Source organism: Myxocyprinus asiaticus, chromosome 24, assembly GCF_019703515.2.
Source record: "Myxocyprinus asiaticus isolate MX2 ecotype Aquarium Trade chromosome 24, UBuf_Myxa_2, whole genome shotgun sequence".
Lineage (NCBI taxonomy): Eukaryota > Metazoa > Chordata > Actinopteri > Cypriniformes > Catostomidae > Myxocyprinus > Myxocyprinus asiaticus.
Genome location: NC_059367.1, coordinates 34,790,204 through 34,813,409, shown reverse-complemented (window position 1 = coordinate 34,813,409; position 23,206 = coordinate 34,790,204). Strand labels below are relative to the sequence as shown.

At 39.4% G+C, this 23,206-nt stretch overlaps 1 protein-coding gene across 1 annotated transcript; it reads right to left on the bottom strand.

Moving 5' to 3' along the window:
* Nucleotides 1-19,096: 19,096 nt before the first annotated feature.
* On the bottom strand, nucleotides 19,097-21,391 carry LOC127414913 (forkhead box protein B2-like). Its single transcript, XM_051653309.1, has one exon. The coding sequence runs from the start codon at nucleotides 21,071-21,073 to the stop codon at nucleotides 20,114-20,116; it is 960 nt and encodes a 319-aa protein (XP_051509269.1). The 5' UTR covers nucleotides 21,074-21,391; the 3' UTR covers nucleotides 19,097-20,113.
* Nucleotides 21,392-23,206: the final 1,815 nt, after the last annotated feature.

The window sequence follows — 23,206 nt, the reverse complement described above, 5'->3', positions numbered from 1 at the left end:
ATATTTATATGAAAATAATTCTTTCACATAGCACATTAATGGACAAGTCATATATCAAATGAAAGCTCTCATTCTAAGGAATGTGACTGAGTTTGAAGGAGTTTCAAAAGAATCAAATACTTTCTGTAAGTCATCAAATACAAATGTCTCTTTTATGCGCCAAACTACTAGTCCACTCAGAGGCCGAGATATTTGATGAAATAATGAGGGTTGTGCATGAACTGAAAATTAGACTGATTGTCTATGGACGAGCACATCTTTGAGGGCTAAAATGCGTTAGAGTGCCACCTACATTTCAGATCTGTATATTGTGATGGAATGTGAAAAAAAAAAAAATTCTAGTGCTTGCTGCCATCTAGTGGAATGATATAAGACTTTTCAATATGAGGTAGATTGAACAGAACCAGAATTCCACGTTTACAAATTTAGGACAACAAAAATGTTTTCAAAATGTTTTTGTTTATCATATGATTATAAACACATACAATATTAGTGATCTGTTTTATTTGGGGGGATTTCTGAAAAATGTGAAAAAAAAATTGCAATTAGTCCACAGTATGTGTAAATGGTGAGCTTTTAAATTTGAGTGTGAACAATTGCGGGCGGCAGCCCAAAAATGCACCAGAGTTTATTTCTTAATGTTGCTTGTGTTTTAGAGTTTTCAGTATATTTGTTTGAGTATTTATGTGCCAATGTGATCAAAGCAATCAGTAAATTGTTATTCATATGTGACAACCTGCCCTGAAATGTATCAACTTGCCTCAACCTGACATTTATGAAAAATACCTTTGTCCTGAGAACACAGTTCTGTAATACCGAGTAACTATAAAAATAAATGAATAAATAAAAAAATAAAAAATATATAATATTAAAATTTTAGTTTGGAAGATGAATTCACAAAAATTATCCTGATTTAAGGCAATTTTGAACTAATTTTGTGACAACTTCCCCTGTGTAACAATTATCCCCAATCTCCCCTGTATAAAATATATTTATTTTTATGTATTAATTACATATACTATTATTAAATATAGTATTATTTATTAATTTATTGATATAATATATTATTATTAAATATGTACTAATATATCAATAAATAAATAGAATTAGAAGCATTAAATGACTGAGCACAAGAGGGCGAACATGAGCTTCCTGTCTCAGCATCTACTTGCTTCAGCACTTCAAGAAGTTTACAGCAATGAGAATGACAACCAGTAATCAGAGGTCGAAATGTTGAGATTATCGGTAAATAGATGGATACAGAAATATGTCTCTCTTTTAAAAAACTCTCTCTTTCTCTCCATTTTTGTCTCTCCCTCACACACATGTAGCAGGGGTGCACATGCTGTAAGGCCAGTGTTAAGCAGATATAAAGAAAGTCTTAATTATCCCAATAGAAACCCAAGTGCCTGCTCTAATCGAAAGATAAATGTGCAGAGAGGCAGCGCAGGACCTTTCCTTTAACTGCAGTCAACAGCCAATTAACTCTAAATGAGCAGTGCATCTCAGAACATTCATCAACGGCTCCCATAAAAAATTAGAGTGTATGCAGGGACACACAAACACACTAGTTTGTTTTTCTGTCATGGTGAGGACTTTCTATTGACTTCTGTTGTTTTTATACTGAACTAACGATATGACTTCACTATTTTCTATCCCCTCGTTTTGCCCCTAAACCTAATCCTAACCCTCATGAAACCTTGCATTTTTAGATTTGTCATTCAGACTGATTTCACTGGAATTACAGTGACAGAATGTTGAAATTTTGTTTGCTAAAATCGGTCTGTGCTGCTTGAATTACTGAACCTCCCTCCGTAGCTAAAGCTGGAACTACAGTCATATGCGATGCACTGCACAAGTGCAAGAACATTATATGTAGTGTTGGGTGTAATCGGACTACAATGTAATTAGTTACTGTAATCTAATTACTTTTAGGCACAAAATGTCTCGGTTACATATGTAACCTCAGCTCCCTGAGATGAAGGGAATGAGACATTACGTGCTAATGCATATGGGGTATTGTCCTTCCACACGACCTAGTTGAAACCTCTCTAGAATAATGCCAATATTCTAATATGGCTATGGTGTTTGAGCCCAGCCTATTTAGGCACAAAGCTGTCTGCTATAAAAGCAGGTGCACAAACACCATTCCTCAGAATTTTCTGACTGAGGGACAAGGAGCACATCACTCGCACCTCAGAAGAACTCTGAGTCTTGTAATGCTGCCAGCGTTCGCAATGTCTCGTTCCCTTCGTCTCAGGGAACCAAGGTTGACATTGCGTGCTAACGCATATGGGGAACAGAATCCCATCTCACTGCACTACACGACATAACCTTCCAGAGAGGAAACATGATGCCGCAATCCCGCGGACGGCAATCAACATAAGTATGCCGCAAGTGAGTGACCCTCATGTTGGGCCAGGAGGGGAGCACTCAGGATGAATATATGAACTATAGTCATATAGTATGAATTAACCCCTTCATGAACCCAGTCGGGAAGGGAGTTAATTTATGATAAAAGTGTTTGTGACTTTATAGTAAATTACAAGGGCCTGAATGCAGGTGGTTGTGAACAATGATGGGGAACCCGTACTTAAGGGGAGGGGCATAAGTGTATGTTTGGCAAACGAAATAGCAAGCGCTCTAAACAGATAGGACTTGTGAGGAGAGAGACGTTAAGTCTAGAATGTCTTTTGAGAAGACCATCCTGCAGCAAAACATATGTCTTGTAAAGACACACCGTTCGTCCATGCGCATGAGGAGGCCATCCTCTAGTTGAGTGTGCTTTAATGCCAATTGGGCAAATCTTACCCTGCAACTCATAAGCCAGGGCAATTGCATCATCGATCCAGTGAGAAAATCTTTGCTTTGAGATGGACATTCCTTTCATGCGTCCTCCATAGCACACAAAGAGCTGATCAGACAGTCTGAACTGGCGGGTGCACTCAACGTATGTGTGTAGCACCTGCACAGGGCATAACAAATGCAAGGATTGTTCCTCATTCGTTTTAAATGGAGGAGGGAAGAAAGCTTGAAGGTGAACCACCTGGGCTCTGAAGGGTGTGATTAGAACCTTAGGCGCATAGCCTTTTTTGGGTCTGACAATGGCCCAAAAGACCGGGGCCAAACTCCAGACATAAACTGTCAATTGATAATGCATGTAAGTCACCAACCCATTTTACTGAGGCCAGAGCCAGCAGTAATGCGGTCTTAATGGAGAGCTTGCACAAATCAACAGAGTCAAAAGGCTCAAAGGGGGGCCCTGCGAGCGCTTTTAGGACCAAAGTTAGGTCCCAAGTCGGAACTGTAGCCGGCCGTGGTGGATTTAATCGTCTTGCTTTTCTAAGGAACTTTATGATTAAATCATGCTTGCCTGTATTGGCGCCGGCTTCAGATGCGTGATACGCAGATATAGTCGCCACATAAACTTTGAGCGTTGACGGAGTGAGTCCTGCGTCCAATCGCTCTTGAAAAATATGAGAATTTCATGTATGGGGCAGTTTACTGTGTCTTTACCAAGTGAAAGACACCAGTCAGTGAACATATACCATTTTAGCACGTAGAGGCATCTCATGGACGGCGCTCTGGCCTGTCAAATGGTGCTCATGACTGAATGCGTCAGTTCTGGTGCGTTTAGCGTGCTCTGTTCAGGGGCCACACATGCAGGTTCCACAGCTTGGGCTGGGTATGCCAGATTGTGCCTTGCGCCAGAGAGAGGAGATCCCTCCTCAGTGGTATTTCCCATGGCGAGCTGTATAACATCTTCATCATTTCCGGAAACCATGGCAGATTGGGCCATTTCGGTGCAACCAATAGAATCGTTTCCTTGTCCTCTCGGACTTTGCATATGACAGAGTGAAATAGGCACACCAGGGGAAAAGCATATTTGCATTCCGCCGGCCATTTGTGGGCCATTGCATCCACTCCCAGCTTGGGGATGAAGTCTCCATTTGCCCCGTATCACCCCTTGGCGTGACAATAGGTCCGAACCATAATTCAGACGGCCTGGGACATACAGTATGTTGCTATCAGGGAAAGGAAATGACGCTCGCTCCACAGGAGGTGACGCATCAATCTCATCAATGGCAGTGAATGAATTCCGCCTTGGCGGTTTAAATACGCCACCACTGTTATGTTGTCTAAGCAAATCAGAACATGATAGTTTGCTATTTCCGACTGAAAAGCCTTCAAGGCTAGGAATACAGCCGATAGCTCTAGGTGAATGTGCCATGCCCTCCTCGCACCTGTCCAGGTGCCAGAAGCCAGGAGTCTATCGCACACCGCCCCCAAACCTGTGTTGGAAGCATCCGAAGTCACCACTTTCCACCTGACAATCTTCCCCAGTGTGATATCTCGCTGGTAAAAGGCAGAAGCTGTCCAAGGTACTAGAGCAGCTATACAGCGGCGAGATATAGTGATGCGCATGCGCCCATGGCACCAAGCATATCGCGGCCCATGGCACTTGAGCCAGCACTGAAGAGGTCTCATGTGTGAAAGACTTAATGGAATGACAGCGGATGCTGCCGCCATAAACCCCAATGCTTTTTGAAACAGCTTCAGTGGAAGTGTTCTCCCCAGTTTGAACTGAAACAGACACTGTAGAATGGCCGTGAGGTGCGCGTGCCCACGAGATTTGCTGGCTGGGGGAGAGCTTGCACTTTTCCCAGTTGACATTGAGGCCCAAGCCGTTTATATGCTGAAGCAGTAAGTCTCTGTGTTGGTGTAAAAGGGGGTAAAAACCAAACTATTTGTTCCGATGTCGGATTCCAATAGAATGGCCCCTTGAAGGTCTCTGCATTGTTCTGTCTTTTCTGAGCACTGAAGTAAAGCAATTATTGTTCATTTACACTTTACAAATTGATTCCGTTATTCATTTTATCTGACTCCAATTTTAAATGAATCTGACTCCAATTTAAGTTGACCTCTAATTTAGATTACAGCTCTAATTAACTTCTGATCATTCTTTTAATTTGATCTTTTTAAGTTACTGATTAATCTAAATCCTCTTCTATTCATTGTAATTTCGATCTTTGGAGTCTTACACTGGCCATTAAGAAATTATGTAAACCTCCTGAAAAAGATAGCCAGTTCCATTCTTAGTCAGTGGTTATAGGGTTAATTAATATTGTCTGGTTTGGCATGTCTCATAACCAGACGATATTGCTGCTTAGTCACGTACATGCAACTTGCTAAGATGGGTGGTGAGCAGTGATGGTGAGCAGTGACTGAGAGTCTTTATATGGCTTTATATAATATCCTACCCGCTTGTCTTGGGTGGTTTCTCCTATATTAAAGCTCCAGTATGGTCTACCCTGGTCTAATGAAATTCAAATCCTACCCGGTTGTCCTAGGTGGTTGTCCTACCTGGTTGTACTGGGTGGTTTCTATCTACCGGTCACAATGATTCCAGAGAAATTCAGAATAAACCAAATAATGACAATTTATTTGTCAGGTAGGATATAAAACATAGTTACAGAAATTCAAATCAAAGCCAATTTCACACAAGATCAGAATAAACAAGCATTATAAGAATCAAGAGACATATCTGACAAAACTACATGCAACGGCAGAGCATGGGAGATCTGGCTTACAGATTCCCCGAGCTTCTTGCCAACTTTCCTTAAATATCCAGACAGAATATACATTGTGTACCAAATGGTATTATCCTTTGAACAATGAGAATTTGGGGGTGAATGGGTTCTTGACTTCCTGGCATTTAACCTTATTAACATACAGGAGATTTAAATTGTAGGTCAAGGAGGGGGATAGACCTCCAGAATAATGCAGTATTTGGCAAAGACCTTATAACTTTGTCACAATTAGTTTTACCAACATGGGAAAGAGACCATTATACCAGTCACACAGAGACCTCTTAAATGACATCAAACACATACAGTTGCATTCTTTGTTTTCATGGTTTTCTTTGTTACATTTTCACATATACATCTTGTGTGTGTGTGTGTGTGTGTGTGTGTGTGTGTGTGTGTGTGTGTGTGTGTGTGTGTGTGTGTGGACCTTGTGGGGGAGACAAGGGGGAGAGAGAACAGCTGGAGTTTGTGGGGGTACCATGAGGATGGCAGGATGTCTCAGGTGGACAAATTTCTGCTAAGAAGGAAGCTGGGTTTTTCACAAAGTGATGTCTGTTTCCTCAGGTGCAGATCCTACTCGTGAGAGAGTTTGACCATTGTTTTTTCCGGAAGTCTTTCGTTGTTCCATGTGGGCATGTGCCGGGTTACAGTTCTCCTGGCACCTAGCCTTACACTGGCATAACAGAGCCTCTGATTGGGCCAGTAACAGCCAATCGTCGAGGTAGTTCAAAATGCGCACACCGCTCAGTTTCAGAGGGGCGAGAACCGCAACGATGCACTTTGTGAATGTGCGAGGAGCCAGAGACAGCCTGAAGGGCAGGACTTTGAATTGATTCGCCATTTCCTCGAACGCAAATCTCAAAAACATCCTGTGATGTTGTACAATTTGGACATGAAAGTACGCATCTTTCAGATCTATCGACGCAAACCAATCGTGTGGGCAGACGTGCGAAAAGATCCTTTTCTGAGTAATAATTTTGAATGGGCGCTTTGCAAGTGCACGATTCAAATGTCTCAGATCTAAGATTGGCCGAAACCTGCCGTCTTTCTCTGGGACAAGAAAATAGAGTCTGTAAAACCCTTTTTGGGTTTGACAGTTTGGAACAACCTCTATTCCGTTTTTCGCAAGGAGATTGTGTATTTCTGCTTGTAACACTGGTGCGTCTTTGGACGAAACACTGGATTGAACGGCATTGAAACGAGGTGGCCGGCGTGCAAATTTGATCATATACCCATGTTCGATCGGTTTTAGCACCCAATCTGAAATACCCATAAAGGTTCGCCACGCGCCCGCGTAATGGGACAGAGGGTAATTTGGTTTGTTCATTGTATGATATAATGCTCCGCTCGCCAGTGGGAAGCGGTTGTGCACAATGTGTGGGCTTTGAAGATGAAAAGAGCTCTTTATTGAGAATGTTTGAGCATCTCATGCATGTGCAGCGAGCGCTGTATTCTTTTTTGCATTTTTTGCATTTTTTTATTGCATTCATGCAAATGTGAGACACAGAAACAACATTTTGAACAATATTGTGAACAGCAATATTCATTTCCAGGCAAACAGCAGTGGGGATATGGGGAACAGTGTTGTGTGTCTCCAATCAAGACTTCTTCGGAGCAGACCCGGAGGGAACAGCGAGCTCTGCATTCTGCTTCAAAAGGCTGTGTCCGTCAGGAGCACTTTTGCTGCGTGGGTGGGTTTAATCCGCCGGCGTGAGGCTGGCGCTGATACAGCTGCTTCCATTTGGGCCAAGCTTGTGTGGCCTCACCAGTGGCTCAGCAGCAGCAGGTGGTGGCACTGAGGCAGCGGGCATGGGGCTTTCGGTCGGGCACTGGCTCGAAACAGAGCGGGAGTGAGCTAGCTGTGAAACGTTACTCCGTTTTGGCATAAAATGTCTCATAGACTGTGATTGCTGCTGTCGTCATGTAACACTCGGGAAACTTATCCACAGAGCCACCGAAGAGGCCAGCTGGAGATACTGGAGCATCCAACAGAGCAGCTTTTTCCTTGTCACACATGTCTGTGAGGGTCAGCCAGATGTGACGATCCAGAACTACCAGGTTGCCCATTGACTTGTGAATGGCCTGCACAGTGTCTTTCGTGGCATGCAGCACTAAATCCATAGTGGTACGGAGCTCTTTGAATGTCTCTAGATCATAGCCTTGCTCATCCATTTGCTTGAGCAGCTTGGCTTGAAAGACCTGGAGCACCGCCATTGCGTGGAGTGCTGAACCAGCTTGGCCCGCCACTGAGTATACTCTTCCAGCCAGTGCGGATGTCAGTCATCAGGGCATGGAAGGATGAATGGTGCTATTCGCTGGGCAGAGGTGTACCGCTACCGCCTCCTCCACAGGAGGTAGTTGGGCATAACCGTTTTCTTCCACATGATCCACATTAGAGAGGATATAATCGCTGTGCAGGTGAGCTGAATAGGGCGTGCGCCAGGATTTTGATAGTTCATTATAAACTTCAGGGAAGAACGGGGCAGATCCTTGATGGCGTCTGGACTGCAGGAATCACTCATCAAGGTGAAATTGTGTAGGTTCCTCTGGAGGAGGCCACTCGATATCGAGCTCTTCAATTGCCCTTGAAAGGACACAAAGCATCTCCTTACTAGTAGCGTGTACACACTCCTCACCCTCGCTGGGGGGGAGGGGTGGTAGAATCATCCACTGACCACTCGCCTGATGCAGCGAGATACATGACATCATCATCATCCCCAGCATCAGAACAGCCGAACGTGACGAGGCCGAGCTCATCACGCACATAGTGTATTGGCATAGATGCGCTGCATGGAGATTGAGGGGCTCGCAGGGTGTGTGCCGGCAACGAGGTCCTCCTCAAATTCATCTTGCTCAACCTCACAGGCCCACTGTGCCTCCTTGTGTGACCCCTCGGGTATCACAGAAGAGGCGGGTGGGAGGGCACGGGAGGCTGAATTGTCCCTCAGAACGAGGGTGATTCGTGAGTGCAGCATCTTGAATTTATCTCTCGCAATGAGGGCAGTCTGTTTCAATGAGAGCTGACTCTGCATGGGCGCAGCCCAGACAGAGAATGCAGCTCTCATGCTGGTCTGACGGTGGGATGTGTCTCTCATGTAAGGAACACTATGGAACGACATCTTTAAAAAGACACGAACACGTAAGCGACTCTTTTAGACATTCAGTATATGTACATACAGTTGTGTTCAAAAGTTTGCATACCCTGGCAGAAATTTTGGCATTGATTTTGAAAATATGACTGATCATGCAAAAAAAACTGTCTTTTATTTAAGGATAGTGATCATATGAAGCCATTTATTATCACATAGTTGTTTGGCTCCTTTTTAAATCATAATGATAACAGAAATCACCCAAATGGCCCTGATCAAAAGTTTACATACCCTTGAATATTTGGCCTTGTTACAGACACACAAGGTGACACACACAGGTTTAAATGGCAATTAAAGATTAATTTCCCACACCTGTGGCTTTTTAATTTGCAATTAGTGTCTGTGTATAAATAGTCGATGAGTTTGTTAGCTCTCACGTGGATGCACTGAGCAGGCTAGATACTGAGCAATGGGGAGCAGAAAAGAACTGTCAAAAGACATGCGTAACAAGGTAATGGAACTTTATAAAGAAGGAAAAGGATATAAAAAGATATCCAAAGCCTTGAAAATGCCAGTCAGTACTGTTCAATCACTTATTAAGAAGTGGAAAATTTGGGGATCTCTTGATACCAAGCCAAGGTCAGGTAGACCAAGAAAGATTTCAGCAACAACTGCCAGAATAATTGTTCTGGATACAAAGAAAAACCCACAGGTAACCTCAGGAGAAATACAGGCTGCTCTGGAAAATGATGGTGTGGTTGTTTCAAGGAGCACAATACGACAATACTTGAACAAAAATGAGCTGCATGGTCGAGTTGCTAGAAAGAAGCCTTTACTGCGCCAATGCCCAACAACACCTTGACACACCTCACAGCTTCTGGCACACTGTAATTTGTGAGTGATGAGACCAAAATAGAGCTTTATGGTCACAGTCATAAGCGCTATGTTTGGAGAGGTGTCAACAAGGCCTATAGTGAAAAGAATACTATCCCCACCGTGAAGCATGGTGGTGGCTCACTAATGTTTTGGGGGTGTGTGAGCTCTAAAGGCACGGAGAATCTTGTGAAAATTGATGGCAAGATGAATGCAGCATGTTATCAGAAAATACTGACAGACAATTTGCATTCTTCTGAACGAAAGCTGCGCATGGAACGCTCTTGGACTTTCCAGCACGACAATGACTCTAAGCACAAGGCCAAGTTGACCCTCCAGTGGTTACAGCAGAAAAAGGTGAAGGTTCTGGAGTGGCCATCACAGTCTCCTGACCTTAATATCATTGAGCCACTCTGGGGAGATCTCAAATGTGCGGTTCATGCAAGACGACCAAAGACTTTGCATGACCTGGAGGCATTTTGCCAAGACGAATGGGCAGCTATACCACCTGCAAGAATTTGGGGCCTCACAGACAACTATTACAAAAGACTGCACACTGTCATTGATGCTAAAGGGGGCAATACACAGTATTAAGAACTAAGAGTATGCAGACTTTTGAACAGGTGTCATTTAATTTTTTTCTTTGTTGCCATGTTTTGTTTTATGATTGTGCAATTCTGTTATAACCTGCAGTTGAATATGAATCCCATAAGAAATAAAAGAAATGTGTTTTGCCTGCTCACTCATGTTTTCTTTAAAAATGGTACATATATTACCAATTCTCCAAGGGTATGCAAACTTTTGATATATCCACAAGTAGTATACACAACACCTGCCAAAGCACTGTGGGGAAACAGGATGCTGAAGCGGCCCGTTCACCAGCGAAGCGGCAAGGCGGAGTGATGTTCGCCAGAGCACTGCAGGGGAGCGGAGAGTCTTCTCGTTGCCATGAAGATTCCACCCACTGACTCGTGTAGTCAACAGTGAAGCAGTAGATGGCTTCTAGACGAGAGATGAATCGCTGTCTTAAAGGAAGAAAATTCTGAGGAATGGTGTTTGTGCACCTGCTTTTATAGTGGACAGCTTCGCGCCTAAAAGAGCAGGGCTCAAACACCATAGCCAATATTAGGATATTGCCGTTATTGTAGAAAGGTTTCAACTAGGTCGTGTGGAAGGACAACTCCCCATATGCATTGGCAAAAAAGTTGTGTCGTAAATTCTTGTTATCAGATTACAGTTACTAACTTTCAATGAAGTTAATTACTTTTAAGTACATTACTTGGGTTAAAAAATTTTTTTTTTTAAATATTATTTACAATGGCAAGAAAAGTATGTGGACTTTTTGGAATTACCTGCATTTATGTATTTATTTGTCTTAAAATCTGGATTAGTTACAATAATAAACAAAAACAATTTGTTTTAACTTTTTTTTTTTTTTACTAATAACACAAATTATTGTATTGTTCTTGTTCATACTGAATACATTATTCAAACATTCACAGTTTAGGTTGGAAAAGGTATGTGTAAAAGAGGAGGCGAGAAGCAGCTTTCCTTGTTAGAGTCAGGAGTTGGCAAACTTGGCATCCAATTAATTAAACAAGATTGGGGATGTGGGTAAGAGCTACTTTGACTTATAAATATTACTCACACATTTTGAGTTTGCTATTCACAATAGCTTAGATATTCATCCCTCTACAGCTGCCTATAAATGGAGATGATTTAATATTATAGCTACTCTCCCTAGAAGTGGCCGTCCAGCCAAGATGCTCAGTGAGGTAAAAATGAACCCTAGAGTGACAGCTAAAGACTTGAAGGAATCATTGGAACTGGTTAACAACTCTGTTCATGAGTCTACTATAAGGAAGACATTAAACAGACATTGTGTTCATGGCAGGACACCATGAAGGAAGCCTCTGCTTAGCACTACGTATGGCGTAAAAAGGGCACTGCATACCAACATGAAAACGTTATCCCAACAGTGAAGTACGGTGGAGGGTGCATCATGATTTGGGGCTGCTTTGCTTCGGGGCCTGGACCACTTGCCATCATCGAAGGAAAAATTAATTCCCAAGTTTATCAAGATATCCTACAGGATAATATCAGGATGGCTGTGTGCCAGCTGGAGCTCTGTAGAAGTTTGATGATGCAGCAGGACAATGACCCTAAACATCAAAGTAAATCCACTACAGAATGGCTTAAAAAAAAAAGAAAATCCACCTTTTGAAGTGGCTCAGTCAGAGCCCAGACCTTAACCTGATAGAGATGCTGTGGAATGACCTCAAGAGAACCGTTCCCACCAGACATCCTAAGAATATGGCTGAGATGAAGCAGTTCTGTAAGGAAGAATGGTCCAAAATTCCTACTGAACATTGTGTACGTCTAATCCGCAGCTACCAGAAACACTTGGTTGAGGTTATTGCTGCCAAAGGAGGATCGACCAGTTATTAAATCCAAGGGTTCACTTCCTTTTTCCACAGCACTGTGAATGTTTAATGGTATGTGTTCAATAAAGACATGAAAGTTTATAATTATAATAATTATAAAGTTTGTGTCTTGTTAGTTTAAATACATTGTGTTTGTCTATACTTGTGACTTTGATGAAGTTGAGATTACATTTTGACCAATTAACGCAGAAAACAAGCTAATTCCAAATGGTTCATATAGTTTTTCTTGCCAGTGTATGTGTAGTTTAGTATAAATTTGAATTCATATGTTCATAACTACATCTGCTTGCATTTCTGTGACAGCTGAAGGGTGTGCGACAATGAACAAGGAGAAAATAGACATTATTTTGAATTTGTTGTGCTGAAAATAAAATAAAAATTGGTGACAACTGTTTTAGAAAGTAACTTAAAACTAAAGGAATTAGTTATGTGATAAATTTTTCAATGAAGTAATCAGTAAAGTAACGTGATTTGATTATAATTTTAGAGAAGTTATTTGTAGTGGATTACTTTTTTTTAGTAAGTTATCCAACATTGATTATACAAATGAAAAGTTTCAATGGATGTGGCGTGAAAGGCACAGCACATCCGATTTTGGAAACATTTGAGTATTTACATTTATTTACTTCTAACCCACACATTAAACCTAACAGTACTGAAACCAAAATAACATTCTTTCACTTACTTATTTGCAAGTATAATTGTAAGTGTCACATAGTGCCGTTTATCCAAAATTCTGCATTTTGGGTCAGACTTTAGGTGGAAAAAACACAGAAATAAAACACTTGTATATTTTATTCAGCTAAATAGTTTCTCATATTGCTCAAAGATTTCAACAAAATGTCTCACTTCTTTAGGACAGTTCTGAACCACTTTCAAAACTTTAAAAAAGTCTTTTAAAAAAATGACACTATGCCTTCAGAATTCATAGAGCTAATCACAAGAAGTAGTCCAGCCCCGGAAAATCTGCTATATTGAGCACCATTAACACAGGAGTTGGCTGCATCCAACAATCCTTGTTAAAAGGACAACCTGCAACCATTTCAATTAGCCTGAAGGGCAGTCAGAGCGTCGCTCTCTGTTCTTCTTGAATCACTGAGAGAGCGACAGAAAGAGAGAGATTTAGTGATCAGCACTATAACTTTGGTGACCTCTACTCATTTTTTGTTAATCAGAATCAGAATCAGAATGAGCTTTATTGCCAAGTATGCTTACACATACAAGGAATTTGTCTTGGTGACAGGAGCTTCCAGTACACAACAATACAAAAACAGCAACAACACTCTTAAAAAATAATTAAAGTTGAATAAAAAAAGGGCAGATGAGCTATTTATTATGAGCCAGTGACTCGTGGCTCGATGTGTGTTGAAGGGGAAAGGCAGAAGGCATATGCCAAGTAATGAAGCTTGGCCCTCTGGTTTCACTGAACTTAAGCACCTGAGAGTTACCACACAAAACCAACCTGATGCTCAATCAGAGAAAATACTGTAGCCTTCCGTCCTTTCCGAACACTTCTAGGGCTATATTTTGCAGATGTAGGTTTGGACACCTCATGATGATTCATTTAGTTTTGTGTTCATGTTGATGTGCAAATTGTGAAGTATTGAAAAGACATGGATCTTAGTTGAGTTTACACTCTTACATCAAAGCGTAAAGCCAACGTTTTTCAAAATGTTCAGACCCAGGGACTCTTCATCTAGATTCTCTGCCATCACAGACACTTACAATATAAAAGGTCGATTTTCTTGTTAACACTTTATGGTGACATTTCACATTAAAACTCCCTTTGTTAAGGGAAGGCTAAGGACCCTCAAATGATTGTTAAAGCACCCTCAATTGTATAACGTTTGTGCTTTATTGCGTCTTCACTACTAGAACACCCTCACTAAATACAGAAGATTTTGATCTGGAACCAAGCCTGGCTAAGGGTTTATAATGGGGTTCATTAATGACTAATAAGCCATTTACAAATGTATTATAAACCACTGATATGCGGTTATAACAACATGAATAAAAAGGGTGACTTTCATGTACTTGCCAAATAGTTAGCATATTAACTTATGTTTTAAATGCTTAATAAATAGACTTATTCATTATTATATTAATCAAAAATATAAAATGCCCCCAATTCATGATTTATTTCACAATGCAGCAAAAATAGTCTATTATAGTGAGATTAAAAGGAGGGAATATGTCATTTTGCTACATTCTACTTTGTGTTTATATACTGTATACACTCACTTAGCTCTTTATTAGGTACACCTGTACACCTACTTATTCATCTGATTATCTAATCAGCCACTAGTGTGGCAGCAGTGCAGTGCATAAAATCATTCAGATACGGGTCAGAAGCTTCAGTTAATGTTCACATCAACCATCAGGATGGGGGGAAAAATTTGATCTCAGTGATCGACCGTGGCATGATTGTTGGTGCCAGATGGGCTGGTTGGAGTAATTCTGTAACTGCTGATCTCCTGGGATTTTCACACACAACAGTCTCTAGAGTTTACTCAGAATGGTGCCAAAAACAAATCCAGTGAGCGGTAGTTCTGCAGATGAAACACCTTGTTGATGAAAGAGGTCAATGGAGAATGGCCAGATTGGTTTGAGCTGACAGAAAGGCTACGGTAACTTGGATAACCACTCTGTTGTGAGCAGAATAGCATCTCAGAATGCACAACACGTAGAATCTCGAATCGACCACCATAGTGTTCCTAATAAAGTTCTCAGTGAGTGTATATCACTATAATGTCTTGATATGTGATGTCACTTTCCTTGTTATGTTGATGTCAGAAGAATTGTGCTACTTCGAGTGGTGTCCCAACTTACCTAGTCCTACCTAAAGTCCTCTACAAAACATTTTCAGTTCATATAATAAACCTGATGATCATTAAACAATATTGAACTTTATGTACATAGATTTCTAATGTTGGCAGCTCCTTAATACAGTATGTACTTCATATGAGTCCACTTTATATTAAAGTACATTTGCATAGGTTACAAATGTAACAAGTGTTATTACACATTTATAACATTTGAGGTAAAATGCTCACTATTATACAAATATTGCATATATACCCTTTTCATATTGTTACAACCATATATAAATGATTTATAATGTATTTGTAAATTAATTATTTGTCATTAAAGAACCCCTTTATAAACCCTAAACAAAGGGAACAATAATGTAAAGTGTTACCTACTTTTTAATAACATTCATTATTAACTTTATTACCTTTTATAATGCTTAAAAGATCATTAATGAATGTACTTAGAAATAGATTTAATATATACAATATTTTTAAAGAAAATCTTACAGATTTTTACATAAGGAAGATTGGGGCTAGCATTTCTGCATAGCCTCATTCCTCAAAGTCTTGGCTACCAAAAAGATATTTTATTTTCCCTGTGAACATTTTCACCATTCTTGCCCAGGAAAAAAAAAAAAGTTCATTAAACAACAAAAATGGAAAAGGTAACAACATTATAAAATCATTGTTTTGTCCAACAAATATCGTCATGAATACATTTGATAAATTTATGTCATTTCAAACACGTGACAACCTGCCTTGATAAAAATGTGACAAGATGCCCCTACCTGACTTGTGCGTGGTTTGATTATGTTTCGCTTGTTCACACAAAAGCTATAACATAAATATTTTGATAGTAAAACTTTACTTTGGAGGATAGACTTCGCAAAACGATTCTAATTTAAGAGGGTTTGAACTACTGTAGGTGTTTGAAATGAACAATCAAAACCCCTGCTGTAGAAAAAACATATCGTGCACTGGACTTTAACTCCAAATAAATGGGACTTTTGATTCCAAATTTTATTATTACTGAGATATGGCCCTTTTGACAACTTTGCCATATTGAAAACCCTGGCTCAAATCTCTTTCTATCTACTTTTCCTTAAACATTTAAGATACTCTAAGTCCTTAGTTTTCTCTTTTTAGTTCACAGAAATTAAACACATTGGAAACAATGTTTTATATCCCATTTTTATCATAATATTAAGCCAAATATGATGACACCATCCCAACAATAAGACAAGAACTTCTCCAGTTTCAAGAGACAGACAAATTAAACAGTGAATCTTTCATTTCACTTGTGTGTTTTCAGGAATTTAAACAATATATCTGTGGTAATATTACCAATCTGTCCTCAATTTCAGTCTAGAATTCTAAAATGTATAAGCAAATTATAAAATACTAAGTTGCTTTGCTGTTGCTGTGGCGCACATTGGAGAGAAGCTTCATGAATTAAGCGCTTCATTATGAAGGCGAGGTCTTGCAGTCATTAAGACGAGCATGTAGAATGTGTCACCTCCACCCCTGTTGAAGTCAGAGTAATTAGCAATAATACCTCATAACCAATTCTGCCCCTCATCAAGCCACGGACCAGCAACTTCACGATGACCTCATTCCTATTCATCATACTTTCCAGATAATCCATACTTAATAGACTCAAGGGTTTGGCAAAAAATCCTTCAGCATATCTCTTTCATTGGAAAGTTGTAGCACTTTACAATAATAATAATTGCATTAAGATATGATCACATATTTGCTTTGAATGAGAAATTTTCTGTTGCACTGAATCACTCGGCAATTTACAACAGCCCTTTACATGTACTGTACATATGCACAATGTCACATTTTGTTTGAAATTTACACTGTATTGTAGCTGCTTATGGTAAAAGACAAATTTTATTTCATTTAAGATGCAAGAAATTGAGATGGGAAAGTCAGACAGTAATGAAACCAGAGAGTAATGAACAGAGAGACGGCACAGATCAGTTTAAGATGAAAAGGAAAACAAGCGCAAGAAACAGAGACAGTTCATTCTCATTGACTAAGATGAGGTGTAGTTTTCACATCAGTCAGCCACTTGTGCATCTTATTTGTTCAGAGAACAGGTTCAGCTCACTCCTGGTGTGAGCGAGTGTGTTGCAGTGCATGTATGAAGACGCATAAGAGAGCCTTTGCCATGCTAAACAGAGGTACTCTAAATGGCGTCCCCACTGGCAGCTTTTGTGTTCTGAAGAGGACCAGCTTCTCAACTTCAAAGGTGAAATTATGTCAAGACGAACAGGACAAAACAACTTTATCACACGGCTGCTTTTGAAGTCATGTGGCCGTCTGCCACAGCGCTTTATGTGATAAGCACATCATCCTACAGTAGATACACACACACATAATATTCGCCAAGGAAATCCCATCCTAGCTTTCGTGATTCATAACTACCTTGATTACTGATTTCTTGAAAAAGGCTAATAGCAAGAGCATCTCTGGCCACGTGGCCTTTTTTGTATTGATGAAATCCAGGTTTATTCAGTAAAACATTAAGAAAGTGTTGCCTAAATCATGACATAATTAGACAATTTTTTTTAATTTTATTATTAATTAATTAATTAATTTTTTTGGTGAAGTTATGATTGTCTAAAAAGTTGAAGACTCCAAAAGCCAAGATGGATTGAATGCGGTATCAATCGAAAAACAGGCCACCAGGTTAATGGAGCACATGAACACATGAACACATCAAGACTGTAAATTTCTGCTATTAGCTGTATATAACTACATAATAACAATGTTTACTTTTTGAACTTTCTTCAGGTTCATTTTTATTAATTTATTTTTATGTAGGCCAATAAAACGTTGGTAACACTTTACAATAAGGTTCTGATTGTTAACATTAGTTAACTACAGTAGTTAGCATGAACTAACAATGAACAATCCTTATTAAGCATTTATTAATCTTGGTTAATGTTAATTTCAACATATACTAATACATTTTTAAAATCAAAAGTGAAGTATAAGTTAAAATTAATAAAACATAACCTAACAATGAACAATTGTGTTTTTATTAACATTAACAAAAATTAACAAATGCTGTAAAAAATACATTGTTCATAGTTTGTTCATTATACCTAATGCATTAACTAATGTTAATAAATGGAACCTTGTTGTAAAGTGTGTCTGATACTTTAAATAGAAGATTAGAATTGGAAAATGGAAAAAACTGTCCTGAACATTTTTATGAAGGCAAAAAAATGACAGTGGTACTTCGATTGAAAAAGCACAAAACGCTCTTATGAACATTCGCATATCATGTTGGGTAACATGGGTCATTGTTTCCATAAACTTGTCGAGTCCATTCCAGCTCAAATTCATGCAGTCATTAAAGTACAAGAGTGACATCCCAAATAATTCAGAAATTTGTGTAATTCCATTTTTAATTAATTTTGCCTCAGATTGTTATGCCAAAAAATGTAATTTGTAATGAAAATATTTGTATTACATTAAAAAGAAATGCAAAATAGAAGCATTTTCTTCCCTCTGTACACATTACCTCTAATATGAACTGTTTTCAAAACTTTTTTTAAGTCAGTTTCAGCCAAAGCAGTCTTCGCCACTTCCTGCGGATTCTTAACAGCCCTTATTGGAAAGTATCAAATACTGAAGTAAACTGAAGATCAGACTCGAAGCACTACAATGCAATATTCTTCAACAGGATTATAAGGTGAGAGCCACTGCATGAACAAGCATGAACACTAATTTAAATGCTTTGTCAGTTGGACAGCGCCATATTTTCTGTAGTTAGGCAAATAGATTTAATGTTTCAGTTTCCTCTTTAAGCCTTAGAGCAACAATTGTTTAAATGTTTAATAATGGTGAGAAAGCGAAACAATTACTGTCAAGCTATTTATGCTTGTTTATGTTCAGCCGCTGTCTGTAAGAATTCAGACGGTTTAAAATGTGGCTCATCCTTTGGATTTCTTAAAATAATTCACATAGTGGACTGCAGCATTGTAAATGCATCACAAACAGTAAATACAATACAAAAACAATTTGCAATTCTTAGTTATAAAGGTTGGTTACTGTAAACGCTAAGTAAATTTAATGGCATATCTACAGCACATTTTTAAAGTATTTTATGATGGCAACATGTGTGCCTTTAATTTTTAATACAAGTACATAATTACATTTACAGAATTTAGAGAAGTAATGTTACTTTGGTACAAACAAATGCTGAAGAAGTCAAGAAGGAAAGAAGGAAAGAAATAGAAATTCAAAGCAATCATTGCACAGAAACTGCACTCAAAAATCTGATTTTACTCTAAAAATATTTAATTTACAAATCTTACACAATAATACTGCATTTTTATCACAAAACGCCTGCATTCCGTTGTTGTTGTTTTGTTAGATTTTTCCTGTCATGCCACTTTAAAACAGCACACTTAAGGCCTGATATTTCTGTAATCACTATAATTGTACATTTGATTGTTTCTGCTTTCATAAAATATTTAAATGTTTTGTTAGTAAATACCACAAGTGCATTTCCAATACTGTAAGTGATAATATTCTAAATATATTTACATAACACATATAATAATATATAACAACATTTTAACATAAATTCATTTTCTATTTTACATTATTACAATAAATTTGCACATTTCACTTTGGGTTATTTTATGACAGACTTTCTCTCCGATACACGGTAATCCACTTCACTGTTTTAACGGTGACACACATGCATGCAAGGCATGTCACAGTATGTGGAAAACAGTATTTTTTATTATTGAATTTATACAGTCTGTGTAGTAGTAACTTTTCTGAGACTTAACTTTGAAATGTTTAAAAAAAAATTGATATGTACAGCTCGTATAGTGTGGGGAGCACTTTAAGATTTTTTGCTTTTTCAGTCCTTTGTACAGTTCACCATAAAAAACTTTTACACCTAGTCTTGATGAAAGACATAAAAAAAAAATTATTGTATTCACAGTATTATGTCTAGAATTAACCTAAATAAAACATGGCTGTTACAACACATACCTTATTCTACATAAAGCAGAAAACTGCAAAATTGCAGAGGCAAATTACAATACAATCTGCACTCTGCACTAGTCTGATATACACACATCTTTAATAGTTCTGAAAGTACAATACAGAAATCAAGCAGTCAAGTGCTGTTAATTGCATCCTCTCCCAACGGACTACCATGGAAAAGGTTGGCAAGTGAAATTTTTTTGAAACTCAGAAGTCAGATTGACAGAGTCCACAGCTGTCCCCAAAGCATGCTCTACATACCATCACTTCTGAATGTCTTTTTTTCGGCTTCAGGACTGCAGAAAAGAGGGGTGTAGAGCTGCACTCTTTTCCTCTGTAAGAGCTGTTGTTTCTCTGTCCATCAGGGCTGTTGTTCTCGGGCATAGCTGCGTAACTCCCGACGTCATGCCAGTCAATGATGGAACTGCTCCTAGAGTTGGAGTGGGTTTAATGGGCACGGGTACGGCAGGCATGCTCTGGGTCACTGGGTGATGGTACAGCCCCTTCACTGCCACACTAAATGGTGGGTAGTCTGATGAAACTGGAACTGATTCGGACAGCATGCCAACATGTGGCCACACGGAGTTGACCATGCCACCGAGCTGAGTGGGGATTGGATAGCCAAGGTGATGCATAACCGAGGCAATGGGCAAGCCACCGGCCATCACTCCTTTATAGTCTCGCCCAATCAGGCTCTCGATGGCAAAGGGGTGCTTAAAGCCACCGCTCTGCCCACCACTGAGCGTATAGCTCTGGAAGTGTGAGAGGCGGCCCATTGTGCCCAGGTACTCTGGATGGCCCATGCCCAGTTTGCCTGAATGGTGGTGGGACTGATGTAAGGAATGTTGTGCATGGTGGTGAGAATGGTAGGAATGGAGCACGGGGGCACTCTTGCAAGCCGAATGCTCCACCCGCAGGAGCTTAAATCGTTTTCGGCGGCGTAAGAAGCTTCCGTTCTCAAACATGTCTCCACAGTCTGGATGCAGGGCCCAGAAGCTGCCCTTACCCGGCTGGTCGGGGCGTCGAGGGATCTTAATGAAGCAGTCGTTGAATGACAGGTTGTGTCGGAGTGAGTTTTGCCAGCGCTGAGTGTTCTCGCGGTAATACGGGAAACGGTCCATGATGAATTTGTAGATGTCGCTGAGGGGGAGCATCTTCTCAGAGGAGCTCTGGATGGCCATCGCAGTCAGAGAGATGTAGGAGTACGGAGGCTTTTGGTCACTGTAGGAGTTCTTGCCTGGCCGAGGCATGGCTTGAGCAATTTTTATTTCTCCTTTTGAAATTCTATGCAGTGCCAGTCAGAAGGAAGCTTCAAAGCTTCCTTTAAACAAAAGAGCTATCATTCACCACTCTGCCTTTGCTTTAGTTTACTTATACTGTTGTTCGTGTAGTGTCACATTGGACTTAGCATAAATTAGTCTGAATTGAAAATGTCACAAGTTGAAAATCCACAGGACTAAGGCTATGCCAAGTATGTAAAAAAAAAAAAAGCGCGCCGTTTCAAAGTTACCTCTGTAGTGATCCTCCTCACGTGCGCGACACCTGTGTCCTCTCAGAGCACGAGAAGTTCTCCCGGAGAATGCGCGCGCTCTGCTTTTACAAACTGAGGACCCTCGACGCTTTTGTAAGAATGGCAGAGGTTCCGACCCCCTGCTACTAGCGCTTTATTATGATGACATTGACTTTAGGACGAATGAGGGGTAAATGGGGGAGGGTCTGACTTCATGTGCGTTTTGCCTTATTCATCTGTACCAATCAGAGGCAAAGAAGCGCGCGCTCACTAATGAGTCTGATAATGATAACACACACTCAAATGCTAATGATGTGAATTATCAATATCGATATTGTAGAGTCAATGGAATCATTTTTAACTTTGTGTAGATCAAAGAAAGACGTAAACTTTCTGAAGTTCAGACTTCATTTAAAATCGTTATTATCTGTTTCGAAGAGGTTTTTAAATAGGAAAAAGTCATACACTTAATTGCTCATGTTTTCGTATTGTACTGTTTTTTGCTTTGTTTTTGTTTGTTTTTTACTCGTTTTTCTTCGCATTGTACATCCTAAGTATTTGTTTGACTGTTTTTTTTTTTTTTAGGGTTCAACTGGACAAAAGGCACTTTTTATTTTATTTTCTCCCAAAAATACTGCAACAAAAAGTACTACAACACTTTCCTTAAAACCTGTTTGTAACTGCACACTACAAAATATTCCTGATCCATGAGATCATTGTGTGCAATGTCTAAAGTTTATTTCTGAGGTAATTTTTTTTAATGTTGCAAATTAATGTAGCTAATGAGAATCCATGAAATGATCATATTTATTTTAAGACAAAATACTTATTTGTCATTTTAATAACTGTCCAATAATTGAAAAGATAGTATTTGGGGTATAAAGCCCGTCTGTTGCACATAGATTTGTTATGAAATTTGTTTTATTATTTTTTTTATTTTTTTGTAGAATACTTGAGATGTTATAAAATGCCAAATGTGATTGAAATTAACAGAAAAGTTTTAACCCTTTTCTGAAGTAGATATTTTGAATAAGCATTATCATAAATTGTCACCTAAAAAAGCATCTTGCTGTCTCAAATGTATTTGACTAAGTTGACGGATTTTGTCTTATAACTTTTGTCAATATATTGACACAATATCACTTTAACCCGCCTGTGGGTCTTTTACCCCATGTGTGGAGTAAAAGGCTCCCTCGCCACCTTTAAAAAATAATAATAATTTAAATCAAAACAACCTTCCTTTTCACACAAATCATGTTGCTCCATTAATATTCAATAAAAATATTATTATTTTTTTTTCAATCTTGATACACTTTGTGACCAGAGAAAAAGCATATTACTCGTCAGTTTACTGCACAGACTTCCATTTATCAAGCTCAATCTATCTAAACTCTATTAAGTTGTTTCTGTATAACTTGATGTGACACTCATAACATTTTTTAATAATTTATTTATAAAACACGATCCGTCATAAACTTCAGGATAGACAAACTATGTGACCTTGTGTCAAAACTTGACCCAGGTAATACATCAACACGTTAGAATAATAATGATCTTATTTCAGATCTCCTCTATTTTTAGTGATTTCAGATAACATGTTTGTTATGACAAGTCACTGAACGCTCAATGCGCACGTGTTCGCGCGCGCCAAAAGCGCGCCCGTTTTTCACAGGGCTGAGCAGAGTCCAAATCAACCTGTCAAGCTGTTTGTACTTGGCTCGTATTTCGTGAGGATAAACACTTCCCCACAACCCCTGAGAACAGGTACTCTGGTAAATAGAATAACAAAAGCGCCGCTGCTCTTGTGCGGCAAGGTGTCACGCGCCGGATCCCACCAGACGCCTTCCTACCCCGGTTCCCGGCGGGTCGCGAA